This window comes from Haematobia irritans, chromosome 1, assembly GCF_050003625.1.
Source record: "Haematobia irritans isolate KBUSLIRL chromosome 1, ASM5000362v1, whole genome shotgun sequence".
NCBI classification, from domain to species: Eukaryota; Metazoa; Arthropoda; class Insecta; order Diptera; family Muscidae; genus Haematobia; species Haematobia irritans.
The window spans coordinates 1,093,715-1,118,211 of NC_134397.1; the positions used below are offsets into that span (position 1 = coordinate 1,093,715).

General features: G+C 35.3%; 2 protein-coding genes and 2 long non-coding RNA genes across 4 annotated transcripts in view; 2 read left to right on the forward strand and 2 right to left on the reverse strand.

Annotated features, from left to right (window-relative positions):
• LOC142237004 (uncharacterized) overlaps positions 1-14,469 on the reverse strand; it is a 46,145-nt gene extending 31,676 nt beyond the window's left edge. Inside the window, exon 1 of the long non-coding RNA XR_012722299.1 lies at positions 14,404-14,469. This is a non-coding gene — a long non-coding RNA (uncharacterized LOC142237004). The remainder of the gene's footprint in view (positions 1-14,403) is intronic.
• On the forward strand, positions 1,187-12,989 carry LOC142219934 (uncharacterized). Its single transcript, XM_075288710.1, has 9 exons — positions 1,187-1,341; positions 4,834-5,120; positions 5,182-5,354; positions 8,527-9,267; positions 9,644-9,877; positions 9,946-10,387; positions 10,522-11,550; positions 11,611-11,931; positions 11,989-12,989. Exons 2-9 carry the CDS (start codon positions 5,078-5,080, stop codon positions 12,792-12,794), a joined length of 3,789 nt encoding a protein of 1,262 aa, XP_075144825.1. The 5' UTR covers positions 1,187-1,341; positions 4,834-5,077; the 3' UTR covers positions 12,795-12,989.
• A 570-nt stretch (positions 14,470-15,039) lies between the features above and the next one.
• Positions 15,040-15,580, reverse strand: LOC142219936 (uncharacterized). Its single transcript, XR_012717825.1, has 2 exons — positions 15,278-15,580; positions 15,040-15,221 (listed from the first exon to the last, which is right to left on the reverse strand). It is a non-coding gene; the product is annotated as an uncharacterized LOC142219936 (long non-coding RNA).
• Positions 15,581-18,009: 2,429 nt separating this feature from the next.
• Positions 18,010-23,719, forward strand: LOC142219935 (uncharacterized). The gene is made up of 7 exons (XM_075288711.1): positions 18,010-18,363; positions 18,746-18,918; positions 18,992-19,729; positions 19,802-20,035; positions 20,797-22,758; positions 22,896-23,373; positions 23,434-23,719. The coding sequence occupies exons 1-7, from the start codon at positions 18,324-18,326 to the stop codon at positions 23,619-23,621; spliced, it is 3,813 nt and encodes a 1,270-aa protein (XP_075144826.1). The 5' UTR covers positions 18,010-18,323; the 3' UTR covers positions 23,622-23,719.
• The last annotated feature ends 778 nt before the right edge of the window (positions 23,720-24,497 follow it).

Here is a 24,497-nt window from a genome sequence, read left to right on the forward strand (position 1 = left end):
AAGTATTATACAATTAATTTAATTCGAGTTTTTTTCCCAGAGAGAAATAATTATAATGCTTTGAGCATGCAAAATTATCAATTCCACCCGTGTGACGTTTTCATTCTCATTTCATTGTTTTCCCATATTAAGCTTTATTAGTAATAAAAAAACACGTTATTGCAAAAATAACATGTTCGTTTGCATTAAGACAATATTATGTGATAATAGTCTATTATTATGAATTTTATTAGGTATTAATTTGGAAGATCACTCTTAAAGGTGGGTACTATGTTCGGTTTTCGAGCGGCTCTTTCGCAGGGTTACGATTTCTTTCTTTTCCATTCCCAATTGGACAAAACTGATAAAAAAAAATCCAAAATTTATTTTGGACTTTTACTATAGAGTTTTAGTGAAAAACCGAACATTTTACACACCTCAAAAATGAAACTACAGTCATAAACAATAGTGAAATAAGGTTATCCAAAAATTCACGCGCATAAAAAAACATGTTTGGACATGGTTGCCGCATCCATTTAGTGATTATCTAGAGCATGTAATTGTCGCGATAACCATGTATTTTATCTTTGTAAAAAGATTTTTATAAAAACATTGAGCAGGAATGGACGGACTGTAACTTTTTTGTTTATGAATATAAGTAAATACTTCAAAAGCAAAAGTTTCATATTTTGTTAAGATCTTTACAATGGTTTTCAGAAATGGGGATCATAGATGTATACGAAGCGAGATAAAAAAATTAAAAATCAAATTTGACGTCGGAGTCAAAAATGACCAATGTACGAAATATAGCCCCTGATCAACCACGAACAACGATATGCGTTTCTTTTCGATCGGACTTCAAATGACGACACAGCACAATAAATTGCATTTCGGGGGGTCGTAGGGTGCACGGAAAAAAAGTTTTGGTGTTCTGAAATTGTCTTCGAATATGCTACAAAATTGGGGGGTGACCGCATCAACTTTTTTTCGTGACCCTATCTACTGTACAGTGCTACTGTGTGTTTGGTGTTTTTTTCTTTCTTTCTTTTTTGGTTCTCTTCTAACAACTAAGTGTGACCACAACAACTTTTTTAAAAACTAATCGGAATGTGGTCAGTTTGTTTTGTAGTTTCGAGCAGAAAGTCTCCCGATTCTCTTCGATCGTCGTCTTTTTACAAAAACAACACCGACATACATTGGCTCGACATGTGTTTTGGCAAATTTCCCATAACTTTGGCTTTTCAGTCGACAGTGTCATTTCCCCTACAATAGACGTTGGGGCAGTTGTTTTTATTTTAATTTCGCTTTTAATCGATTTCGTTTTTAGTTGAGTTCTTGTTAACGCACGTGCATTGTTATGAGGTAATTTACATGAATGAATGGAATACAAAAGCGTACGTAAATACGAACATAGAAAATAGAAAACAAATATTAGTGTTTCAATTTGATTTGATTATCTCTACAGAATTCAAATATCAGAACTGTGAGCTAATGATGACTGTGTGAATGGTATCAATGAATGATAATAATCGACCGGTTAATTTATTTGATTAGATAAAATATTTCCAATTATTTCCACTTAGAAATGCCAGTGATGCCAGACCGTTTGCAATAATGGGGAACAGAGAATTTCTAGACATATTAGTTATATACATGGCTCGACACAGATTCGCTTCTTGAGTTGCTTGCCCGTTCGATCTGTTATCCATTTAATGGTCGCAAATGAGGAATGCAGTGATTAAGATGGCCTTTAAATTTCCACATGTTCACTAACATGTACTTCAATGTTTTTGTGGTAATCGGTCACATAGACTATTACCCGATTTCAAATACAATTCACTTGTATTGTGGACGTATGGATATTAAAGGCCCTTGTTTAAGAGTATACAAAATTTTTTCATTTTGGGCTTCTGTCGAGTGGAAGTTATTTCTTGGAGTGATCAGCGTCTACCATGTTATGACATGAAGACAATTTTTCGTAGTGAAGAAAAGAAGAAAAGAGATTTTCGAAAATTGATATCATAAATATTGAAAATAGGTTTACATTTTATACTGTATTAATTTCGAGGAAGGAAAGAATGTAAACATAAAATAGTTTATATTGTAAATATTTTTCGAGCTCTTTTCGTCAAAGGAAATTTGGAAACATCATTAATTAATAAGAAAATGCCAGATACAAATCTAACTGTACATTTTTCAGCCCAGGCTTAAAGTTGGACTTACGTATATGTTAAATCTGGCTAGAGGTGATGACTCAAAAGACAAGAAACAAAGAAGAATTATCCGATATTATTGTAATGGGATAATTTTTGCATGAACCGAAAAAAAGTGAAGAATAAACTACCTCGCGCGAAAATTGAACTAAATTTTATTCCACATTTTGAGATTTCCACAAAGCGTTGTTAAAACCAGGAAAATTTAATGTCCTGTTGTACTTTTTAACTACAGTTCACGAAATTACATCATCCATCATAGAAGAAAAAATGAACTAAAAGTAAAGAAGAAAATCATTGGCGCCAAATCATCACCATTTTAACCATACAGTAGTTCATTCTTACTATTTTTAGGAATCGTACGAAAATCTTCGTTTGCTTTAGTTCATATTGAACTTACTCGTATGTGTACGGTCATTTAACTTTATGAATTTTATGAAGTAAACGTGGGTAGTTTACTTCATAAAATTGTTAAGACATACTTAAAAAAAGTAAGATTTCATTAAGAAAATTGTAGAAAATTTCGAAAAAAATAATAAAATTTAACTACTAGTAAATAAATTTTTCCAATAAAAATAAGTTAAATTTAGCGTTATTTTAACTAAGGAAATTTTTTTCTGTGTGGTTTATCCTTTTGAATTTGTGGCGTAAGAAATTGAGTCCTCTCCTCCAGTTAGATCTACAATGAACATCTAATAATAAATACTAGCTCGAACTGGAGTATAGAAAATCAGACATGTTTGGATTTGTATCTGGAATTTTCTTTTTAATAACTTAATTAACCAATTTCCTTATTCTACTTGATCCATAAACGCTCGAAAAATATTTTTAATAAGTCGCTTGTTTCGATATCCACATAAGATTAAAAGAGTTTACATACAAACGAAGCATCACTATAAATCTGTGTCTGCAGCATGGGATTTAGTCGACAGCATATTGCAATGGGATCCAACATTCGTTTTAGCGCTGTACACAGAAAAAAGTAAACTGTATTATAGCAAGAATGAACTACGTCGTGCGAAAATTTAACTAAAGTATACTCCCTGTTTTGAGATTTCTTCAGCCCGTTGTTAAAACCAAGAAAATATAATGCTCTTTCGTACTGTTTAACTGTAGTTCACGACCCTCTCATAGAAGAAAAAATTGACTAAAATGTATGACATACATTTTTGGCGCAAAATATATAAAATAAAATTTTATATATATTATATATGTTTCAATCAATATTAATTTCCACCGATGTTATTTTCTATTTATTTTTTGTTAACGATCACTTAGAATAGTATCACAATGCTTTGTTTTACAAAAGTACACACCTTCCCATATTTGTTTGCTCAGTATTTTATATGATTTGTTTTCGTGAATAAAAAACTCCTAAAGCTAAATGTTGAATTGCAAAGATTGGTGGTGACCACAAAATGCTTTGGTGAAGCCAGAATTATATGACATCGCCAATAGAATATTAAAACAGCTCTTGAAAAGTGGCGAAAAAAGTAAGGTTTTTAGAAATAAAAAAGGGGACTCCAGTTTTACATTAATATAAAATTCAAACAGCAGTACAGTAATTTGCATGCTTTAAATTTTTTTCTTCAAATTAAAATTGTGTGTATATATTTATTGGCTTTTTGTAAAAAAAAAAAAAAATAACTACATAGCTATAACATGCTGACAAAACTGCAACAACAGCTAAAAATATTCATCTTCGAAAATATTTATGATAATACCATTTTTTTTTTTCATAATAACAATTTTTACATTTTTTAAAAATTAATTTTTTTTTCATTATATTTCATTAACGATGTATTATACGGCAATCAATCGATTTGAGCAATACTTTACTTTTTCTTAAAGTTACCAAATATGTAGCAACCCTCGTACACTTTGTAGTGATTTATTACTTTTTATAATATATTTTTAATAATAATGTGTATATTAACCACCTGTCACAAGAGCATATTTAGCTATCTTTATTGTTTGTTTCCATTGATTATTCATTAGGATGGGGCACATTTAATTTTTCAGTTCTCGAACATTTTTTTTTATAAAATATACCAAAAATTCAACAACTTTTATGAATACCTGAATATTGCAAAACCAAGCAAGCATGACGAAATATTTTTTCTGAGAGTTAAACTAAGTTTGACTGTTTATGGTTTCTAGTTTTAAATAAAAGTTGTTAATATGGGTCAACCATATTTTTGTACCTTTATGACACTTGCATGTAGTTTTCAGCCACCATATGTGATCTGATCCCTATAATAGTTATAAAAACTTCACATTTTCAATAACAAAGGATCTTTACACCTAATAAATTTAGGCAATTTTCTAAAACGAATAAAAGTTAACTGTATGATATGTGCGATTTTTTTAAGCTAAAATTCCTATATATTTCTGCTAATACAAAAAATTTAAATATTTCCTTATTCAGGACACCCCAATGAACATTTCAAATTTTGTCAGTCTATCAATGTCCAATACTAAGTGAGTGGGGCATCTTGCAAAAACAGTGATAATTGCACGCCACTGACCAAAACTTCACAATAACGATCTTCAATTATTTTCTATATTCGATTTTAATTTATCAATCTGCCACTGCAAAATTCAAGTATGCCATAATGTGGTTTTGTTTATTTATTTTCAGCATTAATGTCATTTTAGCTTCATGAACTTGTAACTGTTCGACTCAATAGAGAGGCAACAGTCATTCAGTTTTTGTGCAAACGTGGGGCGAACCAGTCCTAAGCCAGAAAGCCGGTGGCATTTCCGTGATTAAAATCAACGAAGAGATTTTGCCTGCAATATATCCAGCAACAAAAATCTTCCTTTAGTTTCAGGTGGGGGATAAAAGTATTTGGTGGCTATAAAGAAACGATTTATCGACGAGGATGAGTACAACGACATTCAAAATAAATGGAGTTCCATACACAGGTAAAAGATATTGTATATGTGGATGTAGTCAAGTATCAATCATCAATGGATAATATTCTAGTGAACCTATCGACGCTGGCTCCTGATATAACTCTGAATGCCTTTATTAGGGATCATGCCCAATTGACAGCGACCAAATTCATGTGCTTGGAAGGAGGTTGCGGAGCTTGTGTGGTCTCCGTAAAAGGAAAACATCCGGCAACGGGACAAATGAAAACATGGGCCGTGAATTCGGTAAGTAAGCGTATTTATATCTGCCAAATTAGTTCTCAATTATTACGAATTTCCTTAATTGTTAAATATTTTGCAAGGCATTTGGAATATTCTAATTGACATCCTTGGATATATGTGAAAATAACAATTTAAGTTTAAACGTGTATTGATTCTGATTGATTCCGGTGCACTTTTTTTATATACTCTGTCATTTGCGAAACTATACCCACTATACACCGATATATTCATTTTCGTCTCTATATCCGATTTTCCCGAAATTGCGGAAATGCGGGCGAACATATCTGGTAGACACATTTTCACGCATATTAAAGCTAATATATCTCACCAAAAATATGTAATCAAAACTTTTATGATTAGTATTATAAACCCCATGGTACAAAATATAATGTTAAATGTTGCAGCTGCAAAAGTACAATACGTTTAAGCCTAAAAACAAAGAAAGAGTGCCTCATAACCAACAATTGGAAATAAACTTCATTGTGATTTCAAAATCATTAGGTATAAGCAAAAAAAAAAAACGATGTATAATTTTGTACACATCAATACATACTTTTCAATTGTATTATTGTCTTTTTTTATTAGAGACTAATATCATTTCAAACTCTCTACAAAGTCGTGGAATTTGTCGTAGTGGACTAACTATATATATTAGAAACAAAACAATGCAGATGCAACTACAAATAATGACGACATATAAAAGTTTAGCAAAAATTATTCAATTATAGTATTGTTAACTAATTACCCCTAGACGGCTTCAAACTACCGTCAAATGATTTGTGTGATAGAGCAATATGAGTTCAGAAAAATGAGAAACTGTTTTTGCAATTCATTATTACAAAAAAATATTAACGTTTATCAAGTTGATCGAAATACAGTGGCCCAAATAGCAATAGGTACAATAAGTGAATTAAGAAAATATTAACAATACAACTTGGTATTCTGGACCAAGATTTTTAACCGAGTAGATATGGGGAGGGATATATACAAAATAATATCACAAATTTTTCCAAATAATATTTTAAATGAATTTGAAATTATATTCCATTATAAAAGTTATTGATTCCAAATTACTACCACACAAAAAAACTATCAAACCAAAATATTTCCAATTAAAAAGTTAATTGAAGCTGAAAACCTTTTCAATTAAAAAATTTACTGATACAATTTATTTTTAATCAAACTTGAAACACTAAGTCAATTAGGTCAATGATTGAAAAATTTTCACTTTTTTATTAAAAATTAATTGATAGGAAAATGAGTGAACATTTTCGTGGTTTTTTATTAAACAGTTAATGTTGCGATTAACAATTTATTAAAAAATATAATCGATGTTGATTGCAAAACTCAAATAATTGTTCAACAGATTGAATCAATTAAAAAACTGATTGAGTTTTCCAATCGAAATCAATTAAATTTTAAAAATTAATTGATTTTGCCCACAACATCAATTACATTTTTAACCGAATCAATAAAATAATTGAAATTTTCAAATCAAATTAATTAAATGTTTAATCAAATAAATTAAAACTGTGATTCAATTAAAAACTCAATTGGATTACTTAATTTCGTGATTGAATGAGTAAATTTTTTGTGTGCATCTATTGATTTAATGCTCATTATATCGTTATCCTAAGTCTGAGTCACATCCTAAATACTGAATCTGAATCTTGTACAACATTTTTGTAGAATTTCTTCGTTATTGGAAGTAGAACAAAGGAATTTTACACAAATTTCTGATTTTTTATACCCTCCACCATAGGATGGGGGTATATTAACTTTGTCATTCCGTTTGTAACACATCGAAATATTGCTCTAAGACCCCCATAAAGTTTATATATTCTGGGTCGTGGTGAAATTCTGAGTCGATCTGAGCATGTCCGTCCGTTCGTCTGTTGAAATCACGCTAACGTCCGAACGAAACAAGCTATCGACTTGAAACTTGGCATAAGTAGTTGTTATTGATGTAGGTCGGATGGTATTGCAAATGGGCCATATCGGTCCACTTTTACGTATAGCCCCCATATAAACGGACCCCCAAATTTGGCTTGCGATTGCTCTAAGAGAAGCAAATTTTATCCGATCCGGCTGAAATTTGGTACGTGGTGTTAGTATATGGTCTCTAACAACCATGCAAAAATTGGTCCAGATCGGTCTGTAATTATATATAGCCCCCATATAAACCGATCCCCAGATTTGGCTTGCGGAGCCTCAAAGAGAAGCAAATTTCATCCGATACGGCTGAAATTTGGTACATGGTATTAGTGTATGGTCTCTAACAAACATGCAAAAATTGGTCCATATCGGTCCATAATTTTATATAGCCCCCATATAAACCGATCCCCAGATTTGAACTCCGGAACCTCTTAGAGGAGCAAAATTCATCCGATCCGGTTGAAATTCGGTACGTGGTGTTAGTATATGGTTTCTAACAACCATGCAAAAATTGGTCCATATCGGTCCATAATTATATATAGCCCCCATATAAACCGATTCCCATATTTGGTTTGCGGATCTTCTAAGAGAAGCAAATTTCATCCGATCCGGCTGAAATTTGGCACATGGTATTAGTATATAGTCTCTAGAGCCATTCAAAAATTGGTCCATATCAGTCCATAATTATATATAGCCCCTATATAAACCGATCCCCAGATTTGAACTCCGGAGCCGCTTGGACGAGCAAAATTCATCCGATCCGGAAGAAATTTGCAACGTGGTGTTAATATATGGCCGCTAATAACCATGCCAAAATTGGTCCATATCGGTCTATAGTTATATATAGCCGATCCCCAATCACACAAAAATTAGTCCATATCGGTTCATAATCATGCTGGCCACTCGAGCAAAAATAATCTAGAAAAATTTTATTTCTATAGATAATTTTGTCAAAATTTTATTTCTATAGAAAATTTTGTCAAAATTTTATTTCTATAGAAAATTTTGTCAAACTTAATTATATACGTATTTAATCGGCCATCGGATGACAGTCTTCAGTAGATATTTCTATGTTACGCAATCCATGGTGGAGGGTACATAAGCTTCGGTCTGGCCGAACTTACGGCCGTATATACTTGTTTTCCTTTTGCATCTTACATTTGTATTATTTTCTACTCAAGACATTTTCAGATTTGTGTAACCTTATTTCATTTTCTTCGTTTCTATTTCTTTTTTGCAGTGTCTAACATTACTAAACGCTTGTACCGATTTGGAAATTACCACCTGCGAGGGAATAGGCAATAAACGTGATGGCTATCATCCAATTCAAACTCGCTTGGCCAAAATGAATGGCACTCAATGTGGATTTTGCTCCCCCGGCTTTGTTATGAACATGTACAGCTTAATGGAAGCAAAAGATGCGAAAATTACAATGGAGGAAGTGGAAAACTCATTTGGAGGCAATATCTGCCGCTGTACTGGTTACAGACCAATTTTGGATGCCATGAAATCGTTTGCCACCGATAGCAACATTGAGGTTCCGCAAGAGTGCCTGGACATTGAGGATCTAACCAAAAAAACATGTCCCAAAAGTGGCCAACCATGTGCTGGCTTATGCCACAAACCTTTACAATCTCTTAGCTATGACGATGGCAGTGCATGGTATTGGCCAAAAGATCTCACCGAACTATTTGATATTCTATCGAAGATGGATGCCAACGATGAATATATGCTTGTTGCTGGCAACACAGCTCATGGTGTCTACCGCCGATCTGAGAACGTAAAACACTTTATTGGCATCAATGCTATAGGCCCACTGAAGAAATACGAATTGTCCAAGGATAAGTTAACGTTGGGCGCCAATCTCAGTCTTACCGAAGCTATGGATATTTTTGCCAATGCAGCAAAGCAGGCAGGTTTCGAGTACTGTCAACAACTCTGGAATCATTTTGATCTGATAGCCAATGTACCAGTAAGAAATGTAAGTATACTCAATGGAGGCATTGGAACAAGTATTCAGCTTTGACGTGATGATTTATAGTTTGAGTAGAAGCTTCAAACTTAATGAATTCCAGCAACAGGAATGGAAATCACACAAAAAAGTGAGAGTGAATGATTGTATGTTACACAACACCTATGTTAGGAATGGTTCCAAGGTTAACGAGAAAATTGTAATTTATTCATTTACAAATGCAACATCGAGATATATTCACTAAGAGTCAATTTCCTTGTATGCTAACTTACGGGATAGATTTTTTTTTAATGGGAAGTTTTAAAATGATAAACACAAAGATTGTAGGATGGATCCAGAAATTGATTGTCGACTAAACGCGTTATTTGATTTTTCTATTTAATAGAGTGGAACGCTTGCTGGCAATATTTCCATCAAAAAACATTATGAAGAATTTCCTTCGGATGTATTCCTAACTCTGGAAGCTTTGAATGCTCAGGTGGTTGTAGGTTTCAGTGCAGACAAGCAACAAACCATGTCTATGGCAGAGTATCTGAAAGACGCAACTCCAAAGGCTGTTATTCTTGCCTTTGAACTACCATCATATCCCAAAGATAAATTTATTTTCAAATCATATAAGGTAAGACTTCACATACAAGTCGTATTTTATCAAAATAAAATGTATACCAATTTTTATTATATCTTCAGATTATGCCTCGTGCACAAAATGCCCATGCCTATGTAAATGCTGCATTTTTGTTGGAGGTTGAATCTGCAACGGGCAATGTAGCTAGCTCACGGTTATGTTTTGGTGGAATTAGACCTGATTTCGTCCATGCATCAGCTCTCGAAGATCTACTAAATGGCAAATGTTTCTACGACAAAGAAGTAGTAGGGAAAATTTTCTCTCAACTACCTACCGTACTGCAGCCAAATGAAGTTCTGCCCGATCCTTCACCCGATTACCGTCGCAAATTGGCATGTGGTCTTATGCTCAAGTTTCTCCTAGAATGTGCACCCTCGGATAAAATTAAGCCGGAATACAAGAGTGGAGGTCCTATTCTTAAGAGGGAGCTCTCATCTGGCATTCAAACATTCGATACTCAGAAGAAATTCTACCCAGTAACTCAACCTATCGAAAAATTAGAAGGTAATTTTCTAGCTACACTAAATTATACAAGCTTTGTTACCACTCGTTGCTCAATATTAGGGATTAATTATTTTAATCACAACGAATGTTTTTCATAAATTCTATAAGACATTGCTTGCTTTGCCTTGTTTCAGGTTTAATTCAATGTTCCGGAGAGGCCACTTATATGAATGACACTCTTACTCCGCAGAATGCTGTCCACTGCGCATTTGTCAATGCAACCAAAGTAGGAGCTACCATTGAACGCATTGATCCCTCTGAGGCTCTCAGTGTACCTGGCGTTATTGCATTTTACTCAGCCAAAGACATTCCTGGATCAAATACATTCGTCGATCCATCATTTGGCTACGAAGTTGAAGAATTGTTTGCCTCCAAAACTGTTCGATATTATGACCAGCCTTTGGGAATGATTGTTGCCCTTAGCAGTGATATTGCAAATCGGGCAGCTTCCAAAGTAAAGGTAATTTATTCAAATGGAGCAGAGCTGATAATGCCTACTCTACCCGATGTATTTGCCAACAATCGCATGGATCGAGTCCACAGCATAACACCATCTGATTTGAAGGAAATAGAATTAAGTGCAGCAGCTGATTTCTCCGGTAAAGGTATCTTGGATATGGGCCTGCAATACCACTTCACAATGGAACCTCAAACTTGCGTGGCCGTACCCTTCGAGCAGGGCTTACAAGTGTGGGCCACCACACAATGGATGGACCATACGCAATCTGTTATATCGAAAATGCTGCAAATGAAAGCAGCCGATGTTCAGTTGAAGGTTAGACGTCTTGGAGGTGGTTATGGCAGCAAGATCAGCAGAGGAAACCCCGTGGCCTGCGCAGCCTCACTTGCAGCCTATAAACTAAATCGTCCGGCTCGTTTTGTCCAAACCATAGAATCAATGATGAATTGTAATGGTAAACGCTGGGGATGCCGTTCCGATTACGAGTTCCATGTTAAGGCCAATGGCAAAATAGTGGGTTTGCGTAACACATTCTACGAAGATGGTGGTTGCTCTCTCAATGAAAACCCTGTTGATGGGCACTCTACCGCTTGCGCAAAGAACTGTTACGCCTTCACAGCTAACAATCACAAATTGGATGGAAATGCAGTGGTCACAGATGCCACTAGTTCCACATGGTGCCGTGCTCCAGGATCCGTTGAAGGTATGTGACATTCAACTCCTATCTGAGTTGAATGCTAATTGAAATGGTTTTCTTTTTCAGGTATTGCCATGATTGAGAATATTTTGGAGCATATTGCCTTTGAAGCTGGTATAGATCCAGCTGATGCTCGTATGGTGAATATACAGGATGGTCACAAATTAAAGGAGTTACTACCCCGTTTCATGGCATCCACAGAGTATCGTAAGAGAAGACAGGAAATTGATGATTTCAATTCGAAAAATCGTTGGTTAAAAAAGGGTCTAGGTATTGCCATCATGGATTACCCGATATTCTACTTTGGTCAATATCCAGCTACCGTATCCATCTATCATGTTGATGGTACGGTGGTTATCAGTCACGGAGGCATAGAAATGGGTCAAGGTATTTGATATCTCATTAGAAACATAAGTAGACAGTTGCTAATCTCTCGTTTTGCAGGTATGAATACGAAAATAGCTCAAGTGGCCGCATATGTCTTGGGTATCCCGTTGCAGTTAATCAAAATAGAGTCCAGTGATACCATAAATGGGGCGAATTCTATGGTGACTGGAGGGGCTGTGGGTAGTGAGAGTTTGTGCTTTGCTGTCAGAAAGGCATGTGAAACCCTCAATAAGCGCCTGAAACCGGTAAAGGATTCCCTAAAAACCGGTGCATCTTGGACGGAAGTCGTACAAGCAGCTTGGACCAAATCGATTAACATGATTGCCAGTGACTACTACAAGGCAGGCGATATGAAAAATTACAACATTTATGGCTTGGCTCTCACCGAAGTGGAAGTGGATATCTTGACCGGAAATCATCTCATAAAACGAGTCGATATCTTAGAGGACACAGGTGAAAGTTTGAGTCCCTATGTCGACATTGGCCAAATAGAAGGAGCTTTTGTCATGTGCTTGGGCTACTGGTTAACAGAACAATTGGTCTATGACCGCCAAAATGGCCAGTTAATGACAAATCGCACTTGGACGTATAAACCACCAGGGGCCAAAGATATTCCCATTGATTTTCGAATTGAATTACTTCAAGGTTCGGCAAACCCTGCTGGTTTTATGCGTTCCAAGGCCACAGGAGAGCCACCTTGTTGTCTGGCTATTAGTGCTGTATTTGCCATTCAACATGCAATACAATCTGCCCGCAATGATGCAGGTTTGAAGAAAGAATGGGTACGATTAGGTGCCCCCACAACGCCTGAGACCATAGTCTTGAATGCAGGCAATGATGTGGCGTCCTATTCTTTGGAATAGTTTATATTGTTACCATTGTTTTTGTTAGTATCATGTAATCTTTAGTCATAGAACTATGGGGTGGTTGGGTTGTCTAGCTCACTTATACACATACACTCACATACATACATGCATGCAATACAGTTCACCAATATTAAATAAACAATTTTGTGTGATAATAAACAATTTACTGAACAAATGTACATTATTCACAAATGCTTGGCCGTTGTTTTGTTTTGTCGCTATTAGGTGAGAGAGAACAAGTATATACGGCCGCAAGTTCGGCCAGGCCGAATCTTATGTACCCACCACCATGGATTGCGTAGAAACTTCTACGAAAGACTGTCATCCACAATCGAATTACTTGGGTTGTGGTATCTTAAAACTTCTTATTCCTGCATGGTTGTTGGATACCATATACTAACATCACGTACCAAATTTCAACCGAATGGGAAGAATTTTGCTCTTCCAAGGGGCTCTGGAGGTCAAATCTTGGGATCGGTTTATATGGGGCCTATATATAATTATGGACCGATATCGACCAATTTTTGCATGAGAGTTTGAGGCCATATATTAACACCACGTACCAAATTTCAACTGAATCAGATGAATTTTGGTCTTCCAAGAGGTTCCGGAGGTCAAATCTGGTGATCGGTTTATATGGGGGCTATATATAATTATGGACCGATGTGGACCAATTTTTGCATGGTTGTTAGAGACCATATACTGACACCATGTACCAAATTTCAGCCGGATCGGATGAAATTTGCTTCTCTTAGGGGCCTCGCAAGCCAAATCGGGGGATCGGTTTATATGGGGGCTATATATAATTATGGACCGATGTGGACCAATTTTTGCATGGTTGTTAGAGACCATATACTAACACCATGTACCAAATTTCAGCCGGATCGGATGAAATTTGCTTCTCTTAGAGGCCTCGCAAGCCAAATTTTGGGGTCCGTTTATATGGGGGCTATACGTAAAAGTGGACCGATATGGCCCATTTGCAATACCATCCGACCTACATCAATAACAACTACTTGTGCCAAGTTTCAAGTCGATAGCTTGTTTCGTTCGGAAGTTAGCGTGATTTCAACAGACGGACGGACGGACGGACGGACATGCTCAGATCGACTCAGAATTTCACCACGACCCAGAATATATATACTTTATGGGGTCTTAGAGCAATATTTCGATGTGTTACAAACGGAATGACAAAGTTAATATACCCCCATCCTATGGTGGTGGGTATAAAAAGATAGAGAGTGAGGGAAGTTTTACTGCGAATATCGACAAACTTTCATGAAACCAGTTCAATGGCCTTCGAAATTCCTGTAGGTGGATCATGACTATGAGAAGAATATTCCTTATTACCGACCTAAACCTGCAATAGGCAACCACTTATTGAAGCCACACAATTAACTTTATCGAACTTATCAGCAATGACTTTGGTTGAAAAAATCACCAAAAAAACAAAATTTTGATTTATTTATTATTAAATATATCAGTTTTTAATAAAAAAAATTTGTTTTATCAAGAACACGTCTCAAAGTTTTTAAGTGAGTACTTCTTTTCATCATGACTTATGTTAGTAAATTATATTCACGAAAACATTTTGATTTAAATTTACCTGGTAATGGCTACGCGAACGACAATTCTTAAAAGAAGAGAAAAGAAAGACATCTACGTATCCAATCCAACTACCGAGTACTGAGCTATTCCGTTTTATTAAGTTTTCGTTTGGGCATAATAAACACGATCATATGATCGGCATTTTATTTTTTATGTAAAACTTGCATCCGCAAATTGAATTTAAAGAACATGGTGTTACTTTTCTCCGGAACGAAACTTTAGACAAGCGAAGCTCCGCTTTGTATTGGATATTTTGAGTTAGAGTAAGTTATACACACAGAAAAATAAGTATATCATTTATTTTTTGAAATTGAAGTTTGTGGTAAAAGCCTTCGATGATAAATAATTTTCAAAGAACGCAGAGAAGAAACATGATTATCACAATCAATCATCGAAGAGCACAATAATATGATAGGAGCTATTTGTGACCATGTAACATTTTCACCTGCAAACATGTTGGCTCAGTGAACATGGTTTTTAAAAAAATAAAATTGTCCTCATATAAGATGTTATAGTATTCGTCAAAAATATTTTTCTTCCAGTTAAAACATGGTCACAAACTAAAATGATTTGATCTTTATGAAAAAAACTTTTTCGTCGTTGAAAAAAGTACGTCAGAAAAGAAAACACAAAATTAACTTTATTTATTTGTTTTTATTTATTTGTAAACTAATTCATTGTTTATTTGTATTTACAATGTCGTGCAAGCAACATCGCAAATTTTTACATACTCTATTTTGTTTCAATTTCAACAATAAGTAATCATTCCATAATTACTTCGTGCCCATCAAATGTACCAACGCAGACATCATGTAACTGCAAATAAAAATAAATTATACCATATATCAAAATGCAGAACAAAAAACTGGTACATTTTTTCAATTACTCTTTCCTTTTTTGTGTTCACATAAAACCACGTGCAACTTCTGAATAAATAAATTAACACAAAACACAGTAATTCCGTATTCTCCGTCCATTTCAAGAATCAACACACGACTGACGCGCAAAATGAAAATCGTGTGTACCTACCTGCTCAATCTTTTTATAAAATTCTTTTCGCTGCAAAAAAATTAAATGGTCGCGAAAACAATGTACATGGTCTTTATGGCCATGTAATGGTTCTAGACATGTCTATACGTATCCTATAAAAATACTTTTCTCTCTGCAAAAGAGTAAAAAAATTTAATGGTCAGGTACATGATCTTCCCGACCATGTAATGGTCTCAAATTCTATCATATAAATAATAGAACATGTTTGCGGCATTTGCGAGCCATTTATTGCCAACATATATTTTTCTCCGCTCGAAAATTATTTTTACAAGCCAAAATACATGGTTTTTGCGACAATTACCTACTCTAGATAAGCATTAAATGGTTGCGGCAACCATGTCCAAACATTTTTTTCTGTGCGTGCTGTGTGATTTAAAATTCATCAGAATATAAAATGCTTCCTATTATATTTATTTTTTTATTTATTTATTACTTGTAGACCCATTTTGCTGCCTACAGTATATAATATTGGTTTAATAAAAACAAAGATAAAATAACACATTAATCAATTGGAATTTAGTGTGTGCGCTTTGAGGATGTTTGTCATGACTTAGCACCTTTCAAATGAATTTAGCAAAACTTAATTATTCGTGTAAGCATGTCGAAAAACACTTTCAATGGGAAAGATGCAAATGTTTTCTGGAAACTAAAAATCTTTTGAGAATAAAAGAATGAATAACTGCGCTATTCTCTTCAATTAAACTTCATTCGCGTAAAATCAATTTGCTCTCTGCTTCTCCATCTCTCTCACTCACTCTAGCTCCCACCCATCATGACATTGTTAATGTAGTCGTGCAATAATATCTGTAATTTCGCGCAAAGTGAATATTAATCAAATTCATTATTATTATTTGACATTCCACTTCATAGAAAATAACGAAAGGGGCTTGTCATACAGTCATGCCAGATGTGACAAATTTAATGTTAATGGGGGATCATGTAACATAAATGTGTAGCATAATCGTGATTGAATATTTCATGCAATAGTCTCTAATATTTATATGATATGATTTCACCAAATAATAAACTTTAAGATTAAAATAGATCTGCGGCTGGATTTAATAAGTTCGTACACTGATAAAGAAAATCTATAACGCATGGTACTGAAATTATTACCAAAAATTTGATACAATTTTTTTATGTTTAAAATTTCCAAATCGATATCGTATAAGCTACTTAAACTGTGTTACAAATTATTTCTGGATATTGAATTTTTAAACATTTTCCCTCTCAAACATGAACACTCGAAACTATAAAACTTTTGTGAGATGTACTATCACATTGAAATTAAACTCTTATAAATGGACACCTCCAAAATATGAATACAATGTAGGCTACCGTGGATGACCATTTCTAAAAGCTGTCACTGTAGTTTGAAAATAGAGTGTTCCGTTCCTTTGGAAGTTACCCTATTTTAGCATAAGCTTTAATAAAAAAGTATTAATTATCCAAAAAAGACGTAAAACTGCTACTTTTGTAGTGATGGTTGCAATATTAGAAGTATCGATTATGTTAGGCAGTACAGAATCCCAACGAAGTAAAAACTCTGGTAACACTTGCAGTTTCCGCAATTCTTTTTCTCCTAGAATGAAAGAGAAACATATAATAGAGTTGTTTTTGAAAGAATGTGTTTAACTCACAACGCGTTTCCAAAAACCTATGCTTGATTTCCAGCGCCGAATGTATTAAATGGATAATAATAAGAATCATTTAGTCATTATTTTGTCGCAATCTATACAATTTGGCATTACTTTTTGCTACCATTAACGATTCCTACACATTGTCGTAAGGTGAATTTGACCAAAAATATTAAATCACAATAAATTAATGTAAAAATTAGGCTTCGGAAGGATTCGTCCAAAATATTTAGTAAAAAATTAAAATAAAACGAATAAGGAGGATCGCGGCTGTATTCGAATCTGAATGCTATGTATCATATCGGCCAGAGGTAACCGATACTTATTGTTAGCGGTAACCCATTATTTTCAAACACACTGGTAATGCTGCGAGTAATAAGATATTGATTACTGGCGATGCTAAGGAAATACATGTGCTTACCCAATATGAATAATATGATTACTACACAGAAAAAAATTTCTCTAAAAATTTTTCCAATTAAGATCTTAATTGAGTTTTAAAAAATATTCAATTAAAAATTTAATTGATTCAACAATTTTTTTAATTGAAACAAAAATCAATCACACAAATTAATAGTATCAATTAATTTAATTTTTTAATTGATACTATCACTTCTGTGATTGAAGACATTTCAATTAAAAAATTAATTGGATCAATAAATTCCGTGATTGAATCAGGATTTTTTTGTGTGCATAAATATGACCAGTTCTTGCTTGAAGATATTTCCCACTCTTAAAGTAAATGAATTTTTATTAAAATTCAAAAATTCAGTCCGCCGCCAAATCTGTCTCATTGATTCAAACATATTCAAATTCTAATTGAAAATTTGGATTTAAAACATGGTTTATATTTGCAAAACAATTTAAGCTGGTTGAAAACAGTTGTGATCATACAAATTCATATCGCCTGTAAGGTCGCTCTTATCTAGACCGATATTCGTGGAGAACAATTGTTTCTTGCCTGCACCAATATTAATCAGTCGCCTATCTCTGAGAGCACCACATGGAATCACAAAATTATCTCGGAAGTATTCGACACCGTTAACTATTTAAATGATAACATAGGCAGAAAACGAAAATTTAAAATTTCTTTACTTCATACATCGACCAGAGTTTACGGGCAGAGGAACATTTAAAGAGTTACTGTCCGCCTTTAAGGAACAGTGTTATATAACAATCATTATTGCAATTCTTTATCTATCAGAGGTGTCAAACAGTAAAGACAAACCAAATGACAAGCAAGTTTTCTATAAACGGAAAGCCATACAGTGGTAAGTAGAGTGGAGGTGTTGGATCATGTTGGCACATTAATTTTATAGTGGCTATGTCACTGGGAAATAACTATCGCAAACGCACAGACTACTCCCTTTACTCCATAGAAAACATAAGTAAACTTTATATTAAATTTACTATATAAGGAAACTTCTTGGGCAACATTTTTAATGTGGTCATAAATCAGTCATCCGATTCATTGACAAGCAAATCCAAAGATGGTTTTATTTGTTTGAATTGTACACAGCGGCATATTCTTTGAAGTAAAACACCCTATGCGTTTGTTTAAATTTCTCATTTTGGACTTAGTCTACTATGACTTGACTGCAGTTTGCTATTTAATACTAATGAAGATTATTGGCATTCTCTTATTTTGAGTAGTAAACTTGGCTAGTTTACCCGCCGATTTGACCCTGAATTCGTTCATACGAGACTATGCTGGATTATCGGCCACCAAATTCATGTGCCAGGAAGGTGGATGCGGAGTATGTGTCTGCGTGGTTACTAGCAAAAATCCCGTTACTGGTGAAATCCAAACTCGAGCAGTCAATTCAGTAAGAAATATCAATGGGAATTTCCGTTTGTCCAGAGGAATGGCAAATTTGATTGACTCGCATTTCATTTCAGTGTCTAACGCTACTCAACTCTTGCATGGATTGGGACATAACAACATGTGAAGGCATTGGCAACAAACGTGATGGCTATCATCCTATACAAAAACGCTTGGCAAAGATGAATGGTACCCAGTGTGGCTATTGCTCTCCTGGTTTTGTTATGAACATGTATGGACTGCTGCAGGAACGCAAAGGTAAGGTAACCATGGAAGAAGTGGAAAATGCATTCGGTGGCAATATATGCCGCTGTACTGGTTACCGGCCAATCTTGGATGCCATGAAATCATTTGCCGTCGATAGTAATATCGAAGTACCTGAAGAATGCCGTGATATTGAGGACTTATCCAAGTCTACGTGTCCAAAAACTGGTCTCAACTGTAGTGGGTCATGCAAGGCCAAATTGACATTCCTGACTTGTGATAATGGAGACCAGTGGTATTGGCCCCAGTCTCTTGAGGAATTACTCTCGGTGTTATCAACATTTAAGGATGACAATTATATGTTGGTCTCTGGTAATACAGCCCATGGAGTTTTTAGACGCTCTGACCAGATAGACAAATTCATTGATTTACATTCAATTAGAGAGCTACACGAGTATAAACTATCAAAGGACACTTTGGTTTTGGGAGCTAATCTAAGCCTCACCGATGCTATGGTTGCTCTCAAGGAAGCTTCTAAGTTGGAAGGTTTTGAATATTGTGCCAAAGTTTGGAATCATTTTGATTTAATAGCCAATGTTCCAGTCCGAAATGTAAGTCGTAATATTTTCCATAAATTGTGTAAAACTAAAGACTATTTTTTGTTTCTATTTTGTCCATATCAGATGGGCACTTTGGCTGGAAATATGTCCATTAAACACCAATATCCTGATTTCCCATCAGATATTTATGTAGTTTTTGAAGCCTTAGATGTTCACGTTGTAGTGCAAATTGTTGCAGGCAAGGAACAAACAATGTCTGTTGCGGAATATCTCAAAATGCCAATGAGCAAGAAGATAATCAAATCATTTATCCTAAGGCCCTACGATAGCAATGAGTACCTCTATGAATCGTATAAGGTAAGTACGAGAAAAATTATCAATACTTTCACAGACCGTGTATCATTTGTCATTAGCCTGTTGAATAAGCATTTCCTGTTAAATAAGGAAAGTTTTCGTAATATTCGGTTTCGCCGTAATGTCAATTATTTAAGGAGAAAATTCTGCCCAGGGAAAAATATTTACTATTCAATATTTTACTGTAAAACATTTACCAAAATTACAAGGCAATCTCAATACTAGGATTTTTACAAATTTGGCCTGAAAATGTCTGATTTTATACATTCCAAAAATGTGCAAATAATATTTGACCATATTCCTTCGCGACCGAATTTCGCCAAATTTTGCTATGAAAAGAAGATAGCTTTATCTAACGGCCGTTTGCAAAATTTGTACCAATTTCGACAATTTTTAGACAAAAACTCTGTATGTGTGATTCATTATAGTTCGAATCACATATTTTCACATATGTTTGATAACTTATCTAGAATTCATAAGGAAACATATTCAATTAAACCATGCAGGCAAAAAATTGATTTTTTTTATTTTCACTAATCTATTTGTTGTTTGTTGAGCAACAAAAGTCGTGGTGCCTATGGTGGCAATAGTAATTCGCTGGTCACTGTATATTTGAGAGATATTACTCATTGATGATATCTCTTTTGGTTGTACAAAATATAAGCTATTTCAATTAATATTTGAATATACGTTAATATAATTGGGTCACATTTTGTGAATAAACTTTTTTACCTCTATATTTTATTTGTTCTCGATGTTTTCAGATTATGCCCAGAGCTCAAAATGCCCATGCCCATGTAAATGCTGCCTTCCTGCTGCATGTGCAAAAACCCGATTACATTGTTAAATCAGCACGCATCACTTATGGTGGTTTAAGTTCTGGTTTCGCAAGAGCCACAAATCTAGAGGAGCGTCTCTTAAATAAGACCCTATTTACCACAGAGAATGTTCGAAGCGCTTTCAATGCAATGCAAAAGGAAATCACAGCCGAAGAAGTTTTGCCAGAACCATCTCCAGAATATCGTATTAAATTAGCCCATGGTTTGTTTTATAAATTCCTTTTGGCCAATGCACCTTCTGACAGAGTTGCTAAAGAGTTCTCTTCGGGATCTCAGATTCTGAAGAGGCCAGTTTCCACAGCCAAACAAACATTCGAAGTTCACGGAAACTGTCTCCCCTTAAAGAAAGCCACCGACAAACATGAGGGTCTTCTCCAATGCTCTGGTGAAGCAGTTTACTCGAACGATCTGAGCCCACAAAGCCAACAGCTATGGGCCGCTTTCTTTACGGCCAAAAAAATTGGAGCTAAGATTACCCATATAAATACAGAGAAAGCCTTACAAATGCCAGGAGTTGTGGCCGTTTTTACAGCCAAGGATCTACCCGCTGAAAATCGTATAGCCATTCGAGATGGATTTTTCTTTGTGGAGGAAGAACAGTTATTCTTAGATGGCGAAGTCAAATACCATGGTCAACCGGTTGGTATTGTAGTGGCCGAGTCAAATGCTATTGCCAACAAAGCTGTTAATTTAATAGAGCTGACATACGAAGGAGGCGCATCCAAGATTTACACAACCATGGAAGATGTCCTGAATGAAGGACCTAGCAGTAGAATAACTCATAAAATTAAATCCCTTGCATCCGAGGCAGGTACTTCAAAGCAAGCACTGCAGATAAGCCCAGATCAATTCGATGTAACTGGAAAGGGAGCCATGGATATGGGTCTACAATATCATTATTTTATGGAGCCTCATACTACGGTGGCATTACCCGTTGAGGGTGGCTTGAAATTATATTCATCGACTCAATTCATGGATTTAGTCCAAGACACTGTGGCAAAATTACTTTGCTTGCGCAGCAATGAAGTTCAGGTTATCACACATCGAGTGGGTGGCGGTTATGGTGGCAAAGGATCACGACCCAATTATGTTGCGGGAGCAGCAGCTCTAGCTGCATACAAACTTAATCGACCAGTTCGTTTCGTCCAATCACTGGAATCGATGATGGAGTCTTTGGGTAAAAGATGGCCATGCCATATTGACTATGATTTCTATGCTCGTAAATCTGGAAAAATTGTAAAATTAATATCATCCTTCTACGAGGATGCTGGCTATTGTGTTAACGAATCCCCTATGGGCCACACGGTCCTGTTGTCGAAGAATTGCTATCAGTTTACTTCGGACAATTTTACCTTGGATGGGTATATGGTGACTACAGATACACCATCGAATATAGCCTGTAGGGCTCCGGGATCAGTTGAAGGCATAGCATTGATTGAAAATATCATGGAGCACATTGCCTTCGAACTGAATATGGACCCTTTGGACTTTAGAATGGTCAATGTGATAGCTGATCACAAAATTTCAGAAATGCTGCCCCATTTCGTAGAATCCACAGAATATCGGGAAAGAAGGCAAGCTATAGTGGAATTCAACAAACAGAATCGGTGGATAAAGAGAGGTCTTGGTCTAACTATCATGGAATATCATGTGGGATATTTTGGACAAATCCCAGCCACTGTGGCCATATATCATGGTGATGGTACTGTTGTCATCACTCATGGCGGTATAGAAATGGGCCAAGGATTGAATACAAAGGTAGCTCAAGTGGCCTCACATATTCTCGGAATTCCTATGGAAATGATAAGAGTCGAGGGAAGTAACACCATCAATGGGGCCAATGCCATGGTTACTGGCGGATCCGTGGGAAGTGAAGTCGTTTGTTTTGTAAGTACATGATATTATAAAAAATAGAGCTGCTTGTGTCGAAGTGAGATCAGAGCATAAAAAGGGTTTAGAGTTCATTGGGATTGTACTAACTCATATTTCCTATTGGTGATTAATAAATCTTCTCCTCTTTTCAGGCTGTTCGCAAGTGTTGCAATACATTGTTGGCCAAACTAGCTCCCTTCAAAGAACAGTTGAAGGATCCTTCTTGGCTGGATCTGGTAAACAAGGCTCACATGAGTAATGTCAATCTTATTGCCAGTGATAACTGTCAGATGGGCGATATGGATCCGTATGTTGTGTGCGGTTTGAGTCTTGCAGAAGTCGAAGTGGATATGTTGACTGGCAACTACATGGTGAAGCGTGTTGACATTTTGCAAGATGCAGGAGAAAGTTTAAATCCCAATGTCGATATTGGCCAAGTAGAGGGCGCATACATTATGGGATTGGGTTATTGGACAAGTGAGCAATGCGTTGCGGATAAGTCAACCGGTCAGCTACTCACAAATCGCACATGGAACTACAAACCACCCGGTGCTAAAGATATTCCCATAGATTTTCGCATAGAACTACTAGCACGAAGCCCCAATGCTGGAGGTTTCATGGGATCGAAAGGTCAGTAGGATTCCCCAATCATATTTCTGTATTAACACCACAAATTAATTTATTTTACAGCTACTGGTGAACCATCAATTTGTATGTCAGTAAATGTTACCTTTGCTTTGCAACAAGCCATACAATCTGCCCGTGATGATGCCGGTCTAAAGAGGGAATGGGTTACCTTAAATGCCCCCATGACTGCGGAGTATATTCTTTTGAACTCTGGTACTGAAGTGGAAATGATGAAACTGGCTGCCAATTAAAATATTTGCATCGATCTAAACGTTTATCATCGATAGAAATCTATGACAACATTTAATAAAAAGGTCATCACTATTGCTATGTTTTTAAGATATAATAACTTAATGAAATTTAAATAATTTTCAGTAAAATAAACTCTCATACATTAGAGAGTGGGAATGCGAACAATTAGAATTTGTCAGTACAGTCAACATAAATTGACTTGGATAATTAAGTTTGACTGTAGCTTAGTTCATCTTGTACACTGTTATTATCCTTCATTAATCTTCTCTTCATTCACCAAATAGAAATAGATTTCGCAGAATTAAGTCATATCTGTTGAGTTGAGGTTCTTCTGTTCTCTTGAACAAACCTGGAAAAGAAGAGAATCTTAATAAAGAATGACTTTTCGCTTTATATATACTCGGCACTTGGAAGTTGAAGCCCAACATTCAATTTTTTCGATTGCTATGAAAAATATTCCTAATTGCTGCAATATTGAATATTGTTATAGGACACTCACTCTCCAATGCTTCTTTCTCCTTATAGCTTCTTTGAAAACTTCTCATTTACGAATTGCTTGTATTCCTATTACCTATGACCTTACCTAGCACAAAACAATAACACATTAGTCTTAGTGAGTCATTCTTTCCAATTTGTTATGCATGTTGATGGCAACAACCAATTATTGGCACATACATCAATGGTGAACAGACTAACTAATCGACTTTTGTTAGGTACTCTCGGAAACTTAAAGGCATTGTTGCGTTAATGTATTTTGCCCATGGGCATGCGCAACCCATCGGATAGAAGAAAAAGAAAATAGAAAACAAATCAAACCAGGAAACAACTAAGCCAAGTGTCAACACAGACATCCATCCATGTAGCAAACCCAACTA